General features: G+C 43.4%; 1 protein-coding gene across 1 annotated transcript in view; it reads left to right on the top strand.

Moving 5' to 3' along the window:
* LOC126095064 (uncharacterized) overlaps positions 1-23,920 on the top strand; it is a 38,032-nt gene extending 14,112 nt beyond the window's left edge. The window contains exons 3-5 of the mRNA XM_049909748.1: positions 10,598-10,901; positions 16,330-16,515; positions 23,371-23,920. Coding sequence (XP_049765705.1) covers positions 10,598-10,901; positions 16,330-16,515; positions 23,371-23,498 — 618 coding nt within the window. The 3' untranslated portion in view covers positions 23,499-23,920. The remainder of the gene's footprint in view (positions 1-10,597; positions 10,902-16,329; positions 16,516-23,370) is intronic.
* Positions 23,921-24,468: the final 548 nt, after the last annotated feature.

The following is a 24,468-nucleotide window of genomic DNA, read 5'->3' as shown; positions in this document are numbered from 1 at the left end:
TCAGACTCAATAGTGACTGTGAAACAGGGAATCGGCTCTCGTAAGGATCGAAATATTGTAATAACACGCTCATCCATTCAGAAAAGAAAGTAAATTTCTGCTACCAACAAATACATTGGAACACACTGCATACTCAGTAGTGACGCCTAAGCTCAGCCTTGAATATCTACAAAACCCTGAAAGAAGATGTAAGACCTATTCTAAAAACTTAGATCCATCCAATGATTAAGAACAAAATGAAATTCGATGCTATCCGAATGGCACATGGTTGAGTAGACCGGTATGCATGCAAAGAAACCCTGTCTCTTCCACAAGAAAAATCGACTTAAATTTGAAAATTATGTGTATATTATGTAAGCACTGAAAATGCAAGCATTTACTTGTAAGTAATGGAAGAATGAACTTGATACCTGCCATCAGTCATGGGACCCCTAGCTGAATAAAGCCACCAGCTTTGAAGACCCCGAGATCCAAGAAAAATATAAAATTCAATCCAGGATTTTCAGAATTAACTTGACAAATTGAAAAAGATTCCACTTCACAACCTGTACGGGAGAATAAAGTTTCTTTGCATTGAATACCACGAGCACTTAGGTCACTCACAGACAACATAAAAAAAGGTAGGAATGACGGTAAATCCACATTCGAAATTACTCCTGCCATGAATGATTAGCATGATTTTCCCCTAATATGCAAAATGCTGAAATAAATATTTTTAAACCTCAAAATCTCACACATGTCCACAAACACCAATTTAAATATCGGGAATGAAACGAGCCAGTTCCTTTCAAGAGGTATGCTGCCTCTGAAAACGGGTAGGGAGTGGCAATGCCAAGTAAGTTCAAATATTTCCATCCAAAAACTTCCAAAGACACGTCCGTCCTCACCCAGTCTCAGCAGCAGAGTGTGTTTGTTGTAGACGAGTCGTAACCGTTCCTCGGTTTCCTGTGGAGAGGATTATCCTACGATGACAGATATCCCCTGCGAATTTAACTGTACAAATAGCTCAGGCACCTGGCCTGATGTCAAATAAAACCTATCTGTCTTTTGCTTAAGCTACTACTATTGGTAAAACTGCTCTAGCAGAAAACAGATACCGACCACTCTTATGAAACTCACATTTGCTCATCTCAATTACATGTGTTGTTGTGGTCTTCAGTCCGAAGATGCTATTCTATCCTTCCCCCCCCCCCCCCCCCCCCGCATTCCTCCTGTACTGAATTGATGATCCCTTTCTGTCTCAGAATGTGTCCTACCAACCGATCCCTTCTTCTAGTCAGGTTGTTTTCTCCCCAATTTTATGCAGTTCCTACTCATTAGTTACGTGATCTACTTCATCAGCTACATTCACTGTATTAAGTGATGGGAACAGAATATGGGAAGAACACAGGTCCATAAACACATATTTAAATATCGAGAATAAAACGACTCAGTTCCTTCCAAGAGGCATGCTGTCTTTGGAAACAGGTAGCGAGTGGCAATGCTAAGTAAGACTGATCTACAATAGCAGAAATATATATGAGATGGATCTGACTTACCCTTCTGAACATTCAGGAGAAGAGGGAAGCTCACGTAAGCGTATGTTGCATGTCCTATAATTTGTAGGCAGCGTTCCACTGAACCTTCGTGCAGTTAGCTTGCGTAGTTGAAAGTTGCACGCAATGAATGAGGAAGAAATTTCTGAGAATGTACGTGTGGAGTACAGAATTGTGTTGCAGTGAAACACAAACTGTGGGAAAACCGCAACGGAAGAGAATCGAAGCATTTCAGATGTGGTGCTATAGACAAATGTTGAAACTTAGGTGGAATGATAAGGTGAGGAATGAGGAGGTTCTGCGCAGAATCGGAGAGGAATGGAATACGTGGAAAATACTGATAAGGAGAAGGGACAGGATAGTAGGACATCTGTTAAGACATCAGGAAATGACTTCCTTGGTACTAGAGGGAGCCGTAGAAGGCAAAAACTGTAGAGGAAGACAGAGATCAGAATACATCCAGCAAATAATTTAGGACGTATTTTGCGAGTGCTGAAGAGGCTGTCACACGAGAGGAATTCGTTGTGGGCTGCACCAAACCAGTCAGAAGACTGATGACGCAAAAAGAAAGAAAGGTAATGAATTGTTAAGTAGAGTTAAGTAGAGTGGATAGTCTCTCTAAGCAAGATTAAGGTAGTTCCAGAATAGCAATCTGATCGTTGAGTAATTTTGGTCGCTTTTCAACCTGTAAGTGAATGGGACCTGATACCCTTTACGTGTTCTGGTGGCGTTGAGATTTCGCAGTGGAGTACGGTCCACATTTATTCTCAATTAAATCACAAACCTTTTTGTAAGGCTATGTTGTCTAAAAGCTGTGCTTAGCTATTGAAAGTATTGTTGATTGGCGACTCCATGGAGTGTTCTGTGCACCACGACCAGATAATGGATATACACTCCTAGAAATGGAAAAAAGAACACATTGACACCGGTGTGTCAGACCCACCATACTTGCTCCGGACACTGCGAGAGGGCTGTACAAGCAATTATCACACGCACGGCACAGCGGACACACCAGGAACCGCGGTGTTGGCCGTCGAATGGCGCTAGCTGCGCAGCATTTGTGCACCGCCGCCGTCAGTGTCAGCCAGTTTGCCGTGGCATACGGAGCTCCATCGCAGTCTTTAACACTGGTAGCATGCCGCGACAGCGTGGACGTGAACCGTATGTGCAGTTGACGGACTTTGAGCGAGGGCGTATAGTGGGCGTGCGGGAGGCCGGGTGGACGTACCGCCGAATTGCTCAACACGTGGGGCGTGAGGTCTCCACAGTACATCGATGTTGTCGCCAGTGGTCGGCGGAAGGTGCACGTGCCCGTCGACCTGGGACCGGACCGCAGCGACGCACGGATGCACGCCAAGATCGTAGGATCCTACGCAGTGCCGTAGGGAACCGCACCGCCACTTCCCAGCAAATTAGGGACACTGTTGCTCCTGGGGTATCGGCGAGGACCATTCGCAACCGTCTCCATGAAGCTGGGCTACAGTCCCGCACACCGTTAGGCCGTCTTCCGCTCACGCCCCAACATCGTGCAGCCCGCCTCCAGTGGTGTCGCGACAGGCGTGAATGGAGGGACGAATGGAGACGTGTCGTCTTCAGCGATGAGAGTCGCTTCTGCCTTGGCGCCAATGATGGTCGTATGCGTGTTTGGCGCCGTGCAGGTGAGCGCCACAATCAGGACTGCATACGACCGAGGCACACAGGGCCAACACCCGGCATCATGGTGTGGGGAGCGATCTCCTACACTGGCCGTACACCACTGGTGATCGTCGAGGGGACACTGAATAGTGCACGGTACATCCAAACCGTCATCGAACCCATCGTTCTACCATTCCTAGACCGGCAAGGGAACTTGCTGTTCCAACAGGACAATGCACGTCCGCATGTATCCCGTGCCACCCAACGTGCTCTAGAAGGTGTAAGTCAACTACCCTGGCCAGCAAGATCTCCGGATCTGTCCCCCATTGAGCATGTTTGGGACTGGATGAAGCGTCGTCTCACGCGGTCTGCACGTCCAGCACGAACGCTGGTCCAACTGAGGTGCCAGGTGGAAATGGCATGGCAAGCCGTTCCACAGGACTACATCCAGCATCTCTACGATCGTCTCCATGGGAGAATAGCAGCCTGCATTGCTGCGAAAGGTGGATATACACTGTACTAGTGCCGACATTGTGCATGCTCTGTTGCCTGTGTCTATGTGCCTGTGGTTGTGTCAGTGTGATCATGTGATGTATCTGACCCCAGGAATGTGTCAATAAAGTTTCCCCTTCCTGGGACAATGAATTCACGGTGTTCTTATTTCAGTTTCCAGGAGTGTATTTGGAAGGACAAACAGAATTGGTCGTATTTTTTTTGTTGTTTCATTATGCAGCTCATGTGCATGTAAACAGCGGCCTCAGTTTATGTGATCGCTCTAAGCTTTTTGATGCCAGTGCCTACAAATTTTAATTGTATATTACAGCACTGAGGATTGTCACTAAGTGACCGAAAATCGATTTTGCGGATAATAAAACAACAAAAAAATACGACCAACGCTGTTTGTCCTTCCAATTATAGAGAGTATCGTTGTTACGAAAATTCTGTCAGATTTTGATACATAACTTCTCCTTCACAGTATTGTTTTTCATTTAGTCAAAAGGGTTATACTTTCTGATGCATTTTAAACAGCTTAGTTGGTTCAAATGGCTCTGAGCACTATGGGACTTAACTTCTGAGGTCATCAGTCCCCTAGAACTTAGAACTACTTAAAACTAACTAACGTAAGGACATCACACACGTCCATGCCCGAGGCAGGATTCGAACCTGCGACCGTAGCGGTCGCGCGGTTCCAGATTGTTGCGCCTAGAACCGCTCGGCCACTAAGGCCGGCAAACAGCTTAGTGACTTGCTTTTTAATTTTGTTGGATATATTCCAAAAATTAATTTTATTTTGAGTCTTTCGGAGGGTGTTACTCGAAGATAGAACTGGAGAGATGATTTCGTATTCCAGTACAAATGTGCATGCACACTAGAGGTCTGCAATTAGTGCGCTTCGCTGGTAGAGGCTCTGTGTGTCTGCAGGCTGGTGGCGCACATGACAAACTCCAACCAGCTACTGCAACTACACTCTGATAACTTCGTTATGCTGTAGATTTGTATTCCTGTATCGTATTGTGTAACTGCGACACTGTTATGATCCATAAGAGAAAATGACGTGCTTTATGCAATAAAGAAAATTTGGAAATAATTTGTAGTTCCACAGGAAAACTATGTAACTACCAACTTTTACGGTCACATAATGAAAAATCACGTTTGTGTTTATTATAACACCATCTGCTTTATTGATTCAAACGCACATACGTGAACTTTAACACCTAACAAATTATAAACCTAACAAGAACAAAATTATTCAGATGGCTCTGAGCACTATGGAACTTAACTTCTGAGGTCATCAGTCCCCTATAACTTAGAACTACTTAAACCTAATTAACCTAAGGACATCACACAGATCAATGCCAGAAGCAGGATTCGAACCTGCGACCGTAGCGGTCACGCGGTTCCAAACTGTAGCTCCTAGAACCGCTCGGCCACTCCGGCCGGCGAACAAAATTCTCTCCAAATTATTCCCTGTTGGCGTATTTAAAGTGAATCGTCTCGTTTCGGATCAAGTTCGCTTCTTGCTTTCAAATTAAGCTGAAATTTCTTTCGCTATTCATATTTCAGGCTGGAACACAAAACACTCTTCTCGCTAAATTTGATAGTTTTGAAAGGAGCCTATATGGTAACGCTTTCACCTCTCAAGCGGATATTCGTCGTCACGACTATCCGTTCGGGTCAAATAAAAATCAATTCCGTCGGCCGATTGAGTGTGACGTGGCCCAAAATGTAGTCACTCCGAAAAAAGAGACTTCATTTTCTTCGCTGTTTAGTGTGGCAGACATTCTTTCAACGGTCAAAAAAAAAATGTTTACAGATATAACAGAAACAGACTAAGGTATCATTGCCACGTTATAATTTTGTTCCAGCTTATCAGAAACTGATATTTTATCACACATTTCACGCTCAATATTGAACGTCTCATCTCTGTCAGAAACAGATATCATTTCCAATAGCCGGAAGAGCGATCACAGAATTGTTACTGCTATGTGCAACGTCGGAATTACGACTTTCTGATCTGCGAGACAAACACAATCATGTTTCAGCATTCGTAGTATCCGCATTTAATAGACGATAATACCACCGCTGTAGTTTACTGCCAAAATACCGGTGATACTGAAATCAGCGTATTGCAATTAAGCACAGTTTTCATTTGCTGGTCACGCATCGCGTCCACAGTAATTTAAATGTATGCGCTTCTGTATCTTTTGCCCCTGTATTACAATGACTTTCCTGTTTGCGCTCCCATAAAGAAATGAACTGAATTGTTGGAAACTTCCCGCCTTACAGCATTCTTATTGCATCTTTGAATGGCTCCAAAAATGTCACGAGTTCTTTTGCGGTGTTGTTGTTGTAACCAATAAGTTTTTCAGAGACTCCTCTCTCCAAAAGCAGTTCTGTGGTTTTGTCGTGTTACCTTACTACATGGTGTAGCATTCTAAGCAAGCTATTCCACTTGCTCTCCGTCTCTTGCTTCAGGATTGGCTGCATCGAATTCATGTCACCAATTCCTTAACTTCATCTACTTCGTGATGATCAATCAAGTTTCTCGCTGTTCTCATTACTGCTACTTCTCATTAATTTCGTCTTTCTTCGATTTACTCTCATTCCGTATTCTTGCAGCGTGCATTCACGCTGTGTAATTTGAATTTTGATTGTGATGTATCTTAGTGTCCTAGATCAAGGACATAGTGTCCATTTGTTCATTTTTTCTAACAAAAATTTCTAGAATTCTGAGCCAGAACTCAGTTATGACTTATGGGAATTTATAACGTACATCGAAGTGTGATTTAGTTCCATTGTTATTTGAACTATAGGTATTGCTAAACCTCTTATACAAGATTTTTGGTACTGTTGTTTATGATATTTTTGCTAATTATGAACCAATACGGTTTTTCTCATAATAATTGTGCTCATTTCAAACAATTTATTTTCATTTTGTTTTACTTAATGTTTCAGTAACTGTGTTCGGTAAGAGAGCAGTAAACAAATAGTGTCATTGCTACGTTAGAATTCAGCCTTGAGAACTCCCAGTCAGTTCCACTCCACGGTCTATGTTGCTGCTTAAAAAGTATCCCGTAGTACCATCTCTATAGGCTAAATAAGGATTACACAAGCAAATGAAACACGAATGTAACTTCCAATCTCCGCGCTGTACATTACACATAGCAATTCTTTCCGATGATGGCTACTTGCATTTACTACCTCAGGTCTATTTTAGATATGTAATGACACTGCGTAGGACGTAATTTACGATGGAAACCTCAGAAGAAATCACAAAAAATCATGAGAATCCGTACCTACTTGATCAGCATTATACAGAATTCGTAAAAGAAGAGAGAAATATGGATCACAAGTGATAACTACTTACATTCTGGTTTGTTATTGCCTGTTCTTGTACTGTAAGAGTATCATAGCCTACTACGCGAGTAAAAATTGGGATGTATGAGTGGTGTTCAAAAGAAAAGATCCAAGCAACAGTGTGGGTATAATTGAAGTCTTTATTCAAAAGTAATGACGAGAGACCTAAGCACATCCATCCCACTGTTTCACTTCTGTTTTCCAGAACTCCTGTGGCTGTGATAGGGGCCAGTCCTCCACTGTGTCCTTTAGTTCGTCGTCCCAGTTGAGGCACTTTCCTTTGAAATTTCATTTTTCGTACCAGACACATGGAATTCACACGACATGTCCAGGCAGTAGTGCTGACGCTCAAGCTGCTCCCGCTTGAACTTGACCATTACACTGGTGGTGGTCTTCGAGACGTGTGGACACGCGTTATCGTGAAGCAGAGCCATTTCCTCCATGAGCTAGCCAGACCGTTTGCTATTTATGGACTTGCGTAGGCTGCGGAGTGTCTCACAGACCATATCGTTGTTAACCGTTTTTTTACGTGCTCGAGGAATTCGGTAAGTATCGGACCTCTTACGTCGAAAAAGACAGTGAGTATCATCCTGAATTTTGAATTTTTTTAGGTATAGGTGACGACACTATATTCGCGTCACTAGATGTCTAACTACGTTATCCCAAAGCGGCATCGGCAACTGTCAACCAATTTTGTTATTATGACGTTTCGTACCTTTTCATTTAAATACTTCTACAATTCCCAGTCATATTAAAGTAAACGACATCGACCCGCACGTTTCAAAAGAAAGGAAGATTAGATTGTAACGTCTCTCTGTAGAGAACCAGTAACATCACAATGAGACCTCTTTGACTTCGAAAGCGGACTAGTCACTGGATGTCACCTGAGTAACGAAGCATCAGGGCCATTTCAACCCTTTAAAGGTGGCTAAGTTGACTAATGGCGATTTGTTTATGAAGTGGGAAAACGAAGGAATAATCATTGCTAAATCAAGACGAGACAGATTTCATGTAATGACGGACTAGGACGATCGAGCACTGCAGAGGGCGATTGTAAAAAAATCGCATGAAATCATCTCGTGAGTTCCACAGTACTTACAGCTGCCCAGCTAGCAGAAAGGACTGTCCGAATGTAGTTGAAAATAATGGCGTACTATGGTCGAGCAGTTTCACATAAGCCACATATGTCAGCAGACAATAGCCGCGTGGGGTAGCCCACGGTCTTACTCGCCTTGTCACGGTTCGCGCGGCTGTCCCCGTCGGAGGTCCGAGTCCTCCCTCGGGCATGGGTGTGGTGATGATGATGATGATGTTTGGTTTGTGGGGCTTTCAACTGCGCGGTCATTAGCGTCCGTACAAAGTCCCAATTGTTATACAGTCCATTTTTTTCACAGTCCGCTCTAGCCACTGCCACAAATGATGATGGAATGATGAGGACAACAGAAACACCCAGTCCCTGGGCAGACAAAATCCCCAACCAGGCCGGGAATCGAACCCGGGACCCCGTGATCCAGAGGCAGCAACACTAGCCACTGACCACGAACTACGGACTGGGCATGGGTGTGTGTATCGGCCTTAGCGTAAGTTAGTTTCAGTTAGATAAAGTAATGTGTAAGTCTAGGGACCGATGACCTCTGCAGTTTGGTCCCATAGGAACTTACGACAAATTTTTTCATCAGATAGTGCTAAGCTACCCTTGAGGTGGTGTAAAGACCGACGCTACTGTACATTGGACCATTGGAAACGAGTGATCAGGACTGGCGAATAACATTACACACTGTGGCAACCCGAAGGTAGAATTTGGGTTTGGTGAGCCGCTGTAGAACGTTACCTGCCATCATGTGTAGCGCCAACAGTGAAGAACGGAGGGGGTGGTCTTACGGCACGGAGATGTTTTTGTGGACAGGGTGTGGTCTCCTTACTGCGCTTAAGACCACTCTAAGTGCGGAAGGACAGGGACACGTTTTACAGCTATGTGTAGTGCTGTAGAGCTGCTGTTTGCAGGCGATAACTGTTTCTATCAGCATGACAAAGAACTCCATCATAAACCAGAATCTGTGAGGCAATGGTTTGCGGAGACTCTACGGAGTCCCGACCTGAACCAAATGGAACGCCTATGGAGTTAGTCAGAACGTCGACTTTGGTCCGCACTCCAGGATCCAACAAGACTGGGCCGCCATTCCTCCACAGACGTTCAGACATTTCATTGAAAGTGTCGACAACGGAGTTCAAGTGGGGTAGGAAGTCAAACGGGCCGACTTGGAGCAGGAGAGGCTCCACAGGACATTTTAATTTCCACTGTCTATACTTTTACAAACAAATTCATAAAACTTTGTCAGCATGACCAGGAAAGATTCAGGATTCACACTCATAACAGTGGGAGTTCAAAAACATAGCAAAATAAATTTTTTTACGTGTAAAATTTCATCATTTTTTCATTTACTATTGGCTGCATTTGTTGCTATAGGTACACTTTCCTTCGTAAGTAAGAGAGATTCTTCGATGAATTTTGCACAGCTTACAAACCATACTTACAGATGTATGAAACTCTAGAATTTATTTAATTTATGGAAAAATGAATGAACTGTTACATTTTAAACTTCATGTTTAGAAAAAACTCAAATTTAATGGTTAATTATCTCAATTTTTGTCAGTTTATAATATATACGGAAAATTCTACAGTTTTATACACTTATAAGTGTGGTTTGTATGTGCAAAATTCATCGAAGAATCTCTCTTACTTACAAAGAAAAGTGTACCCATAGCAACAGACGTATCCAGTAGTAAGTAAAAAAATGACGAAATTTCACATGTAAAAAAAATTATTTTGTTATTTTTTTGAATTTCCATTGCTTTGAGTGGAACGGTAGAGAGACAGCTTGAAGGTGGTCCATTGGACCCTCTGCTAGGCACTTTATTGCCAATAGCAGAGTAATCACGTAGATGTAGATGAATGAACACCTGTCGCTTTTAAAAGACCGAATTTGTCTCTCCTAGGACACTTTGTGAAGTGATAAAAGCGTGCAGTCACGGCAAAAAGGCACGCAACACTTATCTACGACACATATGCCATTTTAGGATTCCCAAGTTCTGACCAAAGTCTACCAAGCCAACAGATCAGTCATAATTCCCGGTACTCACCTTATGTTATACTTACTTGGATACTCACGAACTTTGTCATGCAAACCTCACTGGAAAATGCCCCCCCTCAAATACTGTGATTTACAATCGCTACCAACTTACTGCATAAACAGGTTTTCTTTTATCGATTTGACATGCGTGTCATGTCGTATAAAAAGAATAAAGAACTGACTAATAATTTAACTACATCGCAATTATCACATGAAAATTCATTATGTAAAATATCTTGTTAAAGTACATTGTAGCTTGGAAAATATTTTTTAGAACAGCTCGGAAACAGAAATAAAGAGAGGAAGTATTCGCCATCAGCCGAATGATCACTTTTTGCTGTCTCGCCTTTCAACTGAAGCTCAGAATAGTTTATCGTGACTCTTTTTTCAGATGACTTTCTTGCTGTGTTACTGATATTTTTCCTCTGTCATCGACAGGACGGAGCGGTCCAGATCATAGTTCCACATCTTACAAAGGAAAATGTGGAAGGCAGCTGTGGTCCAGACGCCTCTCTGCATCTATCCTGGCCTTCACCTGACGCAACGACGGAGTCTCCGACGCCAGAGGAAGCTAATGCACTGAATGTGGAAGAGACGTCGTGGTCCGAACCCACAGTATTTGACGACGTCAACAGCAACACACTTCATTTCGACTTTGTACAGCAGAACGACTCTTACTTCATAGCAAACATTTCAGGCTTCATTAACATTAATGACGTTTCCGAAGACTATTCACCAAACAGTAAGTTTCTCCTTATATTATTTTTTTCCTTTGATAACTGGTCTATCTATTCATGATAACTGACAAGTTATTAAGAGAGGTCGCATTCTTCCCTTTCTCTCTCTTACTTCACCGAATTTCACTAAGCAAGCTAAAACCTGTGGGATAGAGATGTAGAGGTTTATTCATTGATTCTAATGACGTTTTATCGCACCCTATTTTCGGCAGAAAGTAAGCTACATCACTTGCAATTGGAAAACTGCAGCTGTAAGAAATATAAAGGAATCTATGTTATTGTGGAAAGTTTGTTTCATTTTGCTTCTGTACAGTTTCACAAATCCACAGTAGTCTATACAGGTTATATTGAAAAACCGCCGTGTATGGGAAGTTAATTGTGAGCAGGCCATGCCTTTATGATATATACTACGTGTTTAATGCGTTGAACTTAAATGGATAACGTAGATTTTTTTTTACTCTAGCTGTAGATACTAACGTGAAAATTTACTCATAAAATATTTAATTTGAAGGGAGGTATCTAACAGAAACAATATTTCATTTTAACATGTTAATTTACTGACTAAAAACACAATCATATGTATAATCATGAGGAAATGAGGAACAGTTTACCAACTCAAATTCTACAAACTCTAATTGGTAGCTTTACTTGATTAGTAGTGTTACTCGACTGCTGTCGCTAATGTCGATCAGGAAATCAAACTCTAAGCTTGTTAATCCCACACGGTAAACGGTGACTGGAAACCTGGTGACTAATTGCAAAGCTCACAGATTCAATAGACCAAGACAGAATCTGAGTCAGGTACTGGTACAGAATTCCGCAAGTGCAGACCAAGAATCCCCCACGACGCCAGCGCTGTTACTTACGCTCGCCGTAATTATAAACGACTGCTGTGGTGAACGCTGGCACCGTGCAAATGGCTCTCGACCAAAAACGAGGACAGTTGCTGCTTCTGATACTCCGCAACTTGCCCGTCTGCTAACATGCACCGATCTCCGTCTCCGATACATGTGGGTGACACGCACCAGATGTGTGCAGCTCTGCAGCCCTGTACGAGTCTCCCCAAGAAGTCTCTAAAATTTTGCTGATTGTAATGCCTTTCTGTCTTTTTCTGCCGATCCGTACCGGCCCACCAACAGCAGTTTTTGCAGAGCATAGCGGTTAAAAAAAGAAAAAAACTGCTTCATCAGAGTTTTTGTGACGCCACTGACTAATACACCAACGGCGAGTTTATGTGGCCAGCACCCAGCCTTGCTTAAAGTATCCTCTGAAATTTCAACAATAGCTCATGAGAGTGGGCCAATATTTTTTCCTAAAAGTGTCAGATGACTGTCTGCAAAGGCCCTCCCGACGAAAATGACAAAAATATGTACTCCTGCTGCTAGCGTCGCCAACCCAGCCCCATTTTGGCAGTTGATCAAGGCGAGGCAGTAAAAATACGCAATAGATGCTAATCCTGGCTTCCTCACCCCCGTGAAGTCAATATCAGAGGCACCAGCCTGATCTCACGACAAAGCCCTGTTTTTTCGTTGCGTTCTCTATCCGTACCGTCATTAATATAAAACTTTGTGCCTCCCCCGCACACAAAATCAATCAGAAACAAATGAGTCCAGCACCATTGTGATTCTATGAATTACATAAACAGATTCCCTATGAAACTCCATCCAGTATCATCCTCTAATTACAAATACAGTCATATTTTCAATGAAACTGGAAAACAAATTTTCCTTCCACACTTCAGCATATGAACTATGATTGTGGAAGTTTCCGGATTCGAATACCAGTCGGATAAACATTTCTAACCTTTCAAGGTGTGTCATTACAGGTGCGTCATAAATACTTTGACAGAATTTAGGGGAAAATATTCACATCAAAACGAAAAAACGGTCATGAAAATCATCGTTATGAGTTTGAAACGACAGAACACTCTGTGAAGTCCTCAGTGCAGACGCTAATAACAAATATTCAAAATCTCCTTTGATTGATTTTACACATGGATGTACTAGTCAGAGCAAGGGCTGTCACACACTTTAATACTTGTGGAGAGCTTGAAATGGTTTTGCAATGTGTCGTTATAGGTTGAGTAAATATATGTAACCGTGTTAGTTTAGTTGGCCCACAAAGAACAATCTCGAAGACTAAGGTGGGGAAAATGTGCTGTGGAATTGGTTGCGGATATCAGGTAGTCCTGAGTGGCAACTTACTAGATGAATATCCTGGAATGATGCCTCATGCATCTGACAGGGGAAAAGTGGAACTACGCGTAATCATCATATCAAGTCTCGTTACTATGAAATGACTAAAACTGCCATGAACTAAGAACCAAATAATAAACTGAAACAGTATTAAAATTCGCCTTTAGGAATTGTAGGAACCTTAATACTAAATATGAAAAACTAATAAAGCACTGGAAGCGGTATCACAGACTAAGAACAGAAAGAGTTGTGTGAGACAACGGAGTATTGGGACGACGTCATGCTACGTAATGGAGATGCAGACTAGGAAAGGGCACCTTTGAGCATAGATATGTAAACACGTAGTGACTAGAAAAGTCGGATTAAACGTTATCGATGCACAACTGACATAATAATAAAAACATTGGAGCAGACAAAGTAACAGAATTATTGCTGTGCTTAGATCCGAAAATGGTAAAACGTAAAGTACTCAAACAATACAACCGCAAGGAAATGGGACACAACGATATCACGATAAAATAAACTTACCTGATAGGCAACGTATCCGAAAAGAAGCAAATGAAAATTATTTGATAAAGAAATTCAACATAGAAACACGTTCCAACTAAAACCAACAAAGACTATATCAATAACAGTATGTTATTGACTGCAACGCCCATTGAAGACTATATGCTGAGCAAAGGGCATCTGAAAAAAATAAAAAAAGGAATACACTCGACATGGTAATATAATACAAACAATTCATCACTGACCAAGCACAATGGACAGAGACATCAATATAATTAGTCTGAAGCAGCAATTTTGCATGTCTCAAAGAACATAAACACATTAAATGCGTCTACTATATGACCAGAGAACCACAGGACGTCATATGATGTGAATAATTCTCTCCCCTCACTCAGTTTAGGAAAAGTGTGCGTTTATCTGTGCTATTACTCTTCATTTCTCTCTTCCCACAGCTCCTCCCTTTCATATCCTTCCTTACTACACATCTTCGTTCTTCCGATCATACCAGATGCACCAACCATTGCATTTATGGCCTTCCGCCACCTACTTGCAGCCCCTCACACTCTCCTTCATCTTCCTTCCTCTCAACAGCCCCGCCCCACCCCGTACTTCACAAGCTTATATACAGATAACCGTATGTTGAGGGGTGGAGGGGGTTTATAAGGAGGACTGACATAATAGAATTACTAGATCTGCCTTAAGATGCCAACACATTGAGTTCTAATGTAAACTAGTCAGTGCAAACAATACGAATAATAACAATAGTAAATAACAATAATAACAATACTAAATAATCAGCAAAATCGATAAAGTCATGTGCAAGGTTTACGTAACTGGTCTGTACATCTTGTGGAAATGTAGAGCGTAAATAAAAAAAAAATAAAGAACTGGCAAGGAAATCAGTCCCAAATGTGTAAAATATTATAAATGTCATGGTCGCCTTTTGAGTGTAAAATTTATGTTTGTACAACCTAATATTGCAACTTTGGCCCTTTGGTTATTATCAATTGGAAATAATTGTGCTTTAGCGCATTTCAAAACCTAATTATCATCTGAGATAAATATATGCATTTCATCGGCACATCTACGTGTGTCTGAAGATTGGTTGGTTTTAACATGTACTGAAGCAGAACTATTTCTACCTGATAATGGGCCCATGGCCGAAACTGCAATAGAACGTTGTACTAACACATAATTTTAGAGTCAAAAGGCGACCATGAAGTAATTTACAAAATTTTACTTACTGTGACCCCTATTTAACGATGAAAAATTTTATGGAAAGTGCCTGCAGGAAACAAGAGTCCTATTGCAAACAGAAAACAGGCGATGCGTCCAGTACCAAAGGGCTCTTTCTCTTGTTTATGGAAATTCTCTTGCATTATCGAAGAGAGCTGCTATCAAGCAAACCGAATGAAAATACTAGGTCGTTCGTTATGTCATCACAACCATGCGGCGAACATCATTAGCGAAATATTTGGGAGTGTTGAAGACTGTGACAAATTTTTTGTGTATAGCGTCTATATTTGTGGTTCTATTACGTTTCGTTGAGGTACACCAGACGTTACATAAATCGTTTATTGTAACACAAAATGGTTATAATTAAACTCATGATACTTGAGCCAGTGTAGACGGAAAATCGTTTACCGTATAGGTGCCCAACTTAACAGACACCACGCTGCAGGATTTGCGTCGTTAGTGGTTTTAGTATCATGACTTGCCGTTAGGCTCCGGTACTGGGACGGCGACGGAGGGCTGAAACACAAGCATAAGCGTGCATTGTAGCTGAAGACAGTCAACATTTGTATGGACAAGGTGTCCACGGTTTTAAAAGTAAAAGTGTTTAATCAAAGCAATAGCAATACTACTGCTGCTCTTCGCCATTATCGACGCATTAAAGTAATATGGACACACTGAAGAACGTCTGGAAACTGAAATGTAAAAATGGTACGCAATAAATGTTACTCTGAAATGTGGAAATTAAAAGGTGTTCCATTCTGTGGTTCATTCCTTGTTTTACTGCCGCATGTCCTTACAAATGTTTCCACCAAGGTCTATTGCCCTGCGACAACTCGTTTGGTGATTGGTTGGTTGATTCGGGGAAGGGGACGAAACAGCGAGGTCATCGGTCTCATCGGATTAGGGAAGGGTGGCGAAGGAAGTCGTCCGTGACCTTTCAAAGGAACCATAGCGGCATTTGTCTGAAGCGACTTAGAAAAATCGCGGGAACCTACATCAGGATGGTCGAATGTGGATTTGAACCGTCGTCCTCCCGAATGCGAGTCCAGTGCGCTAACCACTGCACCTCCTCACTCGGTCACTCGTTTGTCACAGTGGCCCTATCAAGTAGCCTAAGATTAATTACAACCACTCTGTACACTCGTCTCTATCGCTCAAATATGATTCAAGCCAACAGCAAGCCCGGAAACATCCTATGTGTGATTGTTGTTTCTTCGTCACTGCGTGACAACGTTCTGTTACAAAACGTCTGTCGTAGTAGAATCACAGAGAAACAACATGGCACAGTATCTGCTATCATCATTCAAATAGATTTCAGAACTGACGAAATTTCTTGTTGGCAACATGATCAATAGATACGGAACATTACCTCGGAACGGACAGGAATGACTGAAAGACTCCACTTTCCCTCAGCTAATAGTGCGACAGATATGTTTGTCATGAACAGCCATCTCTTGTGTTGATGTTCTGTGACATCACCTTCTATGTTTTGCAGGCACGGTAATCGAACTGTCCGTAAGAGACCAGAAACTATTCGAGGCGCCGCTGGGCATCGTGTCCATGTGCTACGGGAAGACGCTGGTCGAAGGAGAGGTCTACGGCAACGTCACAGCCGTCACTCTCGTTTTCACCGACGTTCAGCTGCTGGCCTACCACGAGGAGTCCTTTTGGCCAAACCAAGGTACCTTACTGCTTCCTTCATCTGGTACGCTTATAAATACATCTAACTCGAACGACAAGTTTAAGATTTCTGATTGCAAAGTTTGCCCGTCAGCTACTTTTGTCAGTCGCAAAATAAATAAATTGGTGAAACGGTTTGAAGAATGTTTGGAGCAAGAGAGTTTATTTCAAAAGACTTTGCAGTTACAGATTTAATACTGTACTATGACACACTTTGAATATTATGCTAAGGTAGATTGCGGGAAATCGAAAAGGTAGATAATACGGACAAATGTTTTGGTAGAAGCCGTAAAGGATTAGAGTTGCAGGATGTACTTCGAATGTTCTTCGAATCTGTATTGCTGCTGCGTAAATAACATATCACAGACAGTATGAATTAATCTTAAGCCAAACTCACAGATGTAATGTTATTCTAATCGTTCCAGATACTTCAGTAGATAATATCATACGCAGTTAAATACTTTTCTGTTTGTGCAAAAAATATCTGGAGTTTGGCAGATTTGGAAGGAAAGTACTTAAGTTTGATTTATATGTTACTAGCGTCTAGCCCCACCTGCGCACGGGTAGCACTAAGTTCAACAGCCGGACGACTTGTATGGCGTAGCGATAATAGATTATATGCACAGAAATTCGTCGTGAATCACCCTGTCTGCCAGTCAAAGCCATATCAAAATACCTACAGTAGCACCTGGGACAAATCTTATCATACAGAGAGAAAAACACGGCGGAGGACTTTGGTTAATTGTTTGGTTGGGGGGAAGGGATCAAACATCGAGGTCATCGGTCCCACCGGATTAGGAAAGGATAGGGAAGGAAGTCGGTCGTGCCCTTTCAATTGAACCGTTCCAGCATTTGCCTGAAGTGATTTAGGGAAATCACGAGAAACCTAAATCAGGATGGCCGGACGCGGGTTTGAACCGTCTTCCTCCTGAATGAGAATGCAGTGTCCTAGCCACTGAGCAACCCCTCTGGGCCGCGCGGGATTAGCCGAGCGGTCGAAGGCGCTGCAGTCATGTACTGTGCGGCTGGTCCCGGCGGAGGTTCCAGTCCTCCCTCGGGCATGGGTGTGTGTGATTGTCCTTAGGTCAATTTAGGTTAAGTAGTGTGTAAGCTTAGGAACTGATGAGCTTAACAGTTAAGTCCCATAAGATTCCACACACTTTTGAACATTTTTGAACAACCCCTCTGGGTATGGAGGACTTTAATTTACAATACATATACTGAGGTGACAAAATTCATAGGATACCTCCTAATATCATGTCTGACCTACTTTTGCGCCACAAAGTGCAGCAACTCAACGTGCAATGGACTCCACAAGGCGTTGGAAGTCCCCTGCAGAAATATTGAGCCGTTCTGACTCTATAGCCGTCCATGAATACGAAGCGCCCGCCGGGCTAGCTGCGCGGTCTAATGCGCTCCTTCCCGAGTGGGAAGGCGTGCCGGTCGCCGGCACGAATCTGCCGGGCGGATTAGTTTCGAGGTCCGGTGTGCCGGCCAGCCTGTGGATCCTTTTTATGGCAGTTTCTCATCTACCTTCGCGAATGCAGGCTCGTTCCCCTTATTCTGCCTCAGTTACACCGTGTCGGTGATTGCTGCGCAAACACTGTTTCCACGTGCGTGTACACCATAATTATTCTGCTATGCAACACGCAAACATCTTGGGTTACACTCATGTGGTATGAGACTTCCCTGGGAGGAGCCGCACAATAACGCTGGGTTTGGTGTGGGGCGGCGGAGGGGTAGGTGGACTGCTGTGGCGTGTTGTGGCCTTGTGAACCACTGAAAGTCTACGGCGGGACGAAGCCCCTCCGTCGTTCTTGGTCCACGGTTTAATACTGTACAATAATTACGAAAGTGATGCCTGTGCTGGAACTGATCTCTTTATTATGCCCCATAAATGATCGATGGGGTTCATGTAGGGCGATCTGGGTGGCCAAATCGATCGCTCGAATTGTCCACAATGTTCTTCAAACGAATCGCGAACTTTCGTGGCCGGGTGACATGGCGCATTGTCATCTGTAAAAACTGCATCGTTGTTTGGGGTCACGAACTATATGAATGCCTAAAAACGATCTTCAAATAACCGACTATAACTATTTCCAAGCAATAATCGCTACAGTTGGACCAGAGTACCCAGTCTGTTCCATGTAAACACACCTCACAGTGCCTTGTTGACAACTTGGGTCTATGGCTTCGTGGGATCTGCGCCATACTCGAACACAACCATCAGATCTTACGATCTGAAATCTGGACTCATCTCACGAGGCCACGGTTTTTTAGTCGTCTAGAGTACAACCGGTATGGTCAAGAGCCCAGCAGGGCAGGCGGTATCGTGCTCAAAGCAAGGGCACCCACATCGGTCGACAGCTGTTATAGACCATTAACTCCAAAGTCCGCATCATTGTCCTAATGTATACATTCCTCGTGCGTTCCACATGATTTCTGCGGTTATTTCAGGCAGTGGTTCTTGCCTGTTAGCACTAACAACATTATGCAAACGCCGCTGCTCTCGGTCGTAAAGTGAAGACCGTCAGCCAAGGCGTTGTCCATGGCGAGAGGTAAGGCCTGAAGCCGGCCGCTGTTTGCCGAGCGACTCTAGGCGCTTCAGTCCGGAACTGCGGTGCTACTACGGTCGCAGGTTCGCATCCTGCCTCGGGCATGGATGTATGTGATGTCCTTAGGTTAGTTAGGTTTAACTAGTTATAAGTTCTAGGGGACTGATGGCCTCAGATGTTAAGCCCCATAGTGCTTGGAGGCATTTGAACCAATAGATAAGGCATGAAATTTGGTATTTTCGGCACGCTCTTGACACTGTAGACGTCGCAATACTGAACTTCAGAACGATTTCCGGAATGGAATGTCCCATGCATCTACCTCCGACTAACAGTCCGTATTCAAAGTCTGTTAATTTCCTTCATGCGGCCACAGTCACGTCGGAGCCTATTTACAGGAGTCACCTGAGTACAAATGACAGCTCTGCAAATGCACTGCCTACCATGTGTACTCGATACTGCCGCAATCTTTATCTGCGCATGTCGCTACACCACGCCATTTGTCACCTCAGTGTGTAGAACAGTTCATGATGGGAAGGATGCTCCATACTATACAGTCACTATCAAGAAACTTCTAAACAAGTCAGTAACTGCTGTATAATCGGTACAAAACAAGACACAGTCTTATAAAATTGGAGATCAATGACAGCGTTTGGCTCCAAAAGGGCAACGCGCGAAACCTTTAATGACCGATGTAGCCGCATCTTATCGGAACCTTTCTCACAAAATCCATGGTAACATACGTTGTATGTTGTGGCAATTAGTGACATCAAGATTAGTGTCAGAGGCGTTGAGAAACTGCTGAAATGGCTAAAATTATCCAAGTCTTCAGTGCCCGATGGTACCCGCATCACATACACAGAATTTACAGCTGAGGTAGCCTCCATTTGATCTATAACACACTAGCGTAGGAAATTTAAGGACAAAAATAACTTTCGCATGATGTTTCTCTGCGAAATAACAGATGTCGATGGATCCTGGGCCAGACATAGGAAGAACTGCTTCAGTATATCCCAGAAGATAACTGAAAGAATACACAGTCAAAACGAGTAGAAACTACAGTTTTATTCAAAAACAGTTTTGACACCGAAGTCACAGCGACTTATAATGGTTTTCTAGTCATTGAAAAATGCGGTATATGTTTCTTAACAGGGTGAGTGACCACCACGGACGGCATGCATGCTCTGAACGTGCTTTCATGCTGGCCAAAAGGTTGGTAAGGAGTTCTTGTGTCCCAGTCCTCTGTCAGAGCGGCTGACAAATGCTGGATGGTCGTTGCTGCATGTGGACTTGCTACAGTACGTATCCCCCTCAATGGCATTTAAGTTAGAGAAACGGGAGACCAGTCAATTCGCCGAATGTCCTCCCGTTCCAACTGGTCCTCCACCTGTGCTCTTGGATGCGGTCGCTCATTGCCATCCATAAAACTGAAGTCACTGCCGAATGCACCCCCGAAAAGACACACGAGGAGAAGGGGTAGAGTGCCACTATGAAGTTGAACGGTGAGTGTAGCGCGTTCAAACATTAGGAAGACAGTACGCCCAGGCAACATTATCACTCTGCACGCCACAACACGTGGACCACCAAAATGAGGATGTTCGAAATGTACGTGGGTGAATTACATTTTCCCATCTCTCGCTATATGAAGATAAATATAGCATTACAACACTTACAGCGAAGCCGGACAAACAATATTTATGTCTTTTTCCATAGGTGGCTCTATACTTGGCTTTCATCGGCTTTTGTGGCCAATACCTTCACGTGCGGTCTAAAGTTTTTTCAAGAACTTCTGTCAACTTCTATCCGAACCAAAATCCGTATGTATAAGCCGACATTACACAACAGCCACATCATTAATGCCAATTCGTGTTAAGATGCACGTTACACCCTAACTTGGTGCCAAATTGTGTCCTGTTTAAAGTCTTTATTTACACAGTTACGCTCAACTGCCTTGTCATACGTATGAGCCTATCAATGTAAATTTACATAAAACAAATTTTTCAAAAAGCTCCCTGTCTCATGTTACTATCAAACTAAATAAACTCTTGGGTAAACAATGAAATTTTCACAAATACACTTACATCACAAATTTACAAAACGCTTTAAGCAAAATTTACATAACTTAATATTAAATTAAATTCTCTGGAAGCGATTAATTATAATTGTTATGAATCATGATTTGCAGTTCGTCCAGCAGTCCCCAGATCTGAACAAGTAAAAGCTGTGCTGTTCTTCAGAGAGGCGGCGCAAGAGTTTACAATACATGATTCATACACCCCCCCCCCCCCCTCCACACACACACACACACTCATGCGTGCATGCACGCACGTACAACTGAAGTTGCGTTCCAGCTACTTTGAATCGGCCACAGATGGTGCTGGCATAACCGCAATTCGGAATTTCACACGTAAAAGTGTCACGCAGGTGCTAAAAAAACTGATTTGATAGGCACTTGAATGTAGATGCAGCTATCCCGAGAAAGCCTATTTACAAATTTTCAAGAATCAGCTTTAATTGAGGTATGGAGGAATAAATTAGTGAAGACAAGATTAGGTTAAGTACAGTGCGCATAGAACGGTTTAAGAAATCATTCTTCCATTCAAAAATGGAACTCGAAGAAGCCCTAAGAACCTTTTTAACGGGAAGTACCTTCTGCAATATACACTCCTGGAAATGGAAAAAAGAACACATTGGCACCGGTGTGTCAGACCCACCATACTTGCTCCGGACACTGCGAGAGGGCTGTACAAGCAATGATCACACGCACGGTACAGCGGACATACCAGGAACCGCGGTGTTGGCCGTCGAATGGCGCTAGCTGCGCAGCATTTGTGCACCGCCGCCGTCAGTGTCAGCCAGTTTGCCGTGGCATACGGAGCTCCATCGCAGTCTTTAACACTGGTAGCATGCCGCGACAGCGTGGACGTGAACCGTATGTGCAGTTGACGGACTTTGAGCGAGGGCGTATAGTGGGCATGCGGGAGGCCGGGTGGACGTACCGCCGAATTGCTCAACACGTGGAGCGTGAGGTCTCCACAGTACATCGATGTTGTCGCCAGTGGTCGGCGGAAGGTGCACGTGCCCGTCGACCTGGGACCGGACCGCAGCGACGCACGGATGCACGCCAAGACCGTAGGATCCTACGCAGTGCCGTAGGGGACCGCACCGCCACTTCCCAGCAAATTAGGGACACTGTTGCTCCTGGGGTATCGGCGAGGACCATTCGCAACCGTCTCCATGAAGCTGGGCTACGGTCCCGCACACCGTTAGGCCGTCTTCCGCTCACGGCCCAACATCGTGCAGCCCGCCTTCAGTGGTGTCGCGACAGGCGTGAATGGAGGGACAAATGGAGACGTGTCGTCTTCAACGATGAGAGTCGCTTCTGCCTTGATGCCAATGATGGTCGTATGCGTGTTTGGCACCGTGCAGGTGAGCGCCACAATCAGGACTGCATACGACCGAGGCACACAGGGCCAACACCCGGCATCATGGTGTGGGGAGCGATCTCCTACACTGGCCGTACACCACTGGTGATAGTCGAGGGGACACTGAATAGTGCACGGTACATCCAAACCGTCATCGAACCCATCGTTCTACCATTCCTAGACCGGCAAGGGAACTTGCTGTTCCAACAGGACAATGCACGTCCGCATGTATCCCGTGCCACCCAACGTGCTCTAGAAGGTGTAAGTCAACTACCCTGGCCAGCAAGATCTCCGGATCTGTCCCCCATTGAGCATGTTTAGGACTGGATGAAGCGTCGTCTCACGCGGTCTGCACGTCCAGCACGAACGCTGGTCCAACTGAGGCGCCAGGTGGAAATGGCATGGCAAGCCGTTCCACAGGACTACATCCAGCATCTCTACGATCGTCTCCATGGGAGAATAGCAGCCTGCATTGCTGCGAAAGGTGGATATACACTGTACTAGTGCCGACATTGTGCATGCTCTGTTGCCTGTGTCTATGTGCCTGTGGTTCTGTCAGTGTGATCATGTGATGTATCTGACCCCAGGAATGTGTCAATAAAGTTTCCCCTTCCTGGGACAATGAATTCACGGTGTTCTTATTTCAATTTCCAGGAGTGTACATTACAGAGACTTGCACAGTGTACGTATTGATGTAAACAGACGTTTTTGTAATATTAAATTAGACAACATCCACTATTTCTGATTCCTGTTTTACTGTCAAATGTTCAGTACAGAGACATTGAGTTAACGCTTCATTTTTGTCTTGTACATTTACCAACAATTACTTCATTTTGGCAGAAAACGAAGATCAGTGCCGATGTTGTTGTGTGTTTGTAGTGAGCTCGTGTAGGTCCTCGCCTGTGCTGGAGATGGACAACACGGTGGCCATCGTCGTCGGCACGCTGGCAGCCGTGGTTGGTGTCGGACTGCTGGGTGCCTTCATCTACTACCTGCGTACGCGCTAACTGCCGCAACGCTGTGTGGCAGCTTTATGGTGCCACTTCTACCGTGGTAAAGTCACACAAAAAGGGAATCAGCCAGTAACGTCTTTATATGTTTCGGACGGACATACCTATGTTAGGCAACATTTGTTACCAAGAATTGACTTCACTTTACTCTGATGATATTTCATTTCTCATTTGTAGTGATATAACTGTCATGGTTCCTCTGGAGTGGACATACGCAGCCACATATAAAGCAACTGAAGTAAATAAGCATTTATGTAATTATTTTATTCTCTGTTTTCAAACACTGTACTGAACTGTAATGATGTCAGATGTTTTCTTTCCCTGCGATATACTTCAGAAAATATCTACTTGTATGTTGTTCCTTCGTTTCAGGTAATTAAACAAAACTGTGTCTCAGTTTCTATCTTGTTACTAGCTAAAGTCAGTCCTCACACTACTATGTGTGTTTTGTGATATACTCCATTACTGAAACGTTAAATAAAGAGTAAAGGTTTATAGATCAATCAGATCGTGGCAAAATGAACGAGACCTGTCGCATTGCTAAGGCAAGACCATCAAGAAAACACTAAGAGGATGATTATAGAATACACTAATTAAATAAAACTATTTTAAAATTGTCTAAGAGGATTGAGAAGTTACTATGAAGATATGACGAAAGAAACATTTAAAAACAATAAGAAGGAAAGAAAGAAAGCAAAACTAACTCTCATGTTGGGCACTGGTTATATTTTTCACTGAGGTAACAATCGTACAGTAACAAACGGTGGAAAAATTGCACAAGAATTCAAACATTTCTTAAAAGTTTTGTGTACTGTAGAACATGAATCAAAAATACAATTATTAATTAGAATGCTGAAGGCCATTCCATAAATAATACCACTTGGGGTTTATAAAGCTATTTCTGGCACAAAGAAAGGAAAAATGCCTCGGGGTTTCAATAGAAATTATTGTACCTAGAATAGATATA

The sequence above is a fragment of the Schistocerca cancellata genome, chromosome 8 (genome assembly GCF_023864275.1).
Source record: "Schistocerca cancellata isolate TAMUIC-IGC-003103 chromosome 8, iqSchCanc2.1, whole genome shotgun sequence".
In the NCBI taxonomy this organism is placed as follows: domain Eukaryota; kingdom Metazoa; phylum Arthropoda; class Insecta; order Orthoptera; family Acrididae; genus Schistocerca; species Schistocerca cancellata.
Note: the sequence above shows the minus strand (reverse complement) of the source record. Positions and strands in the feature narration are given on the sequence as shown.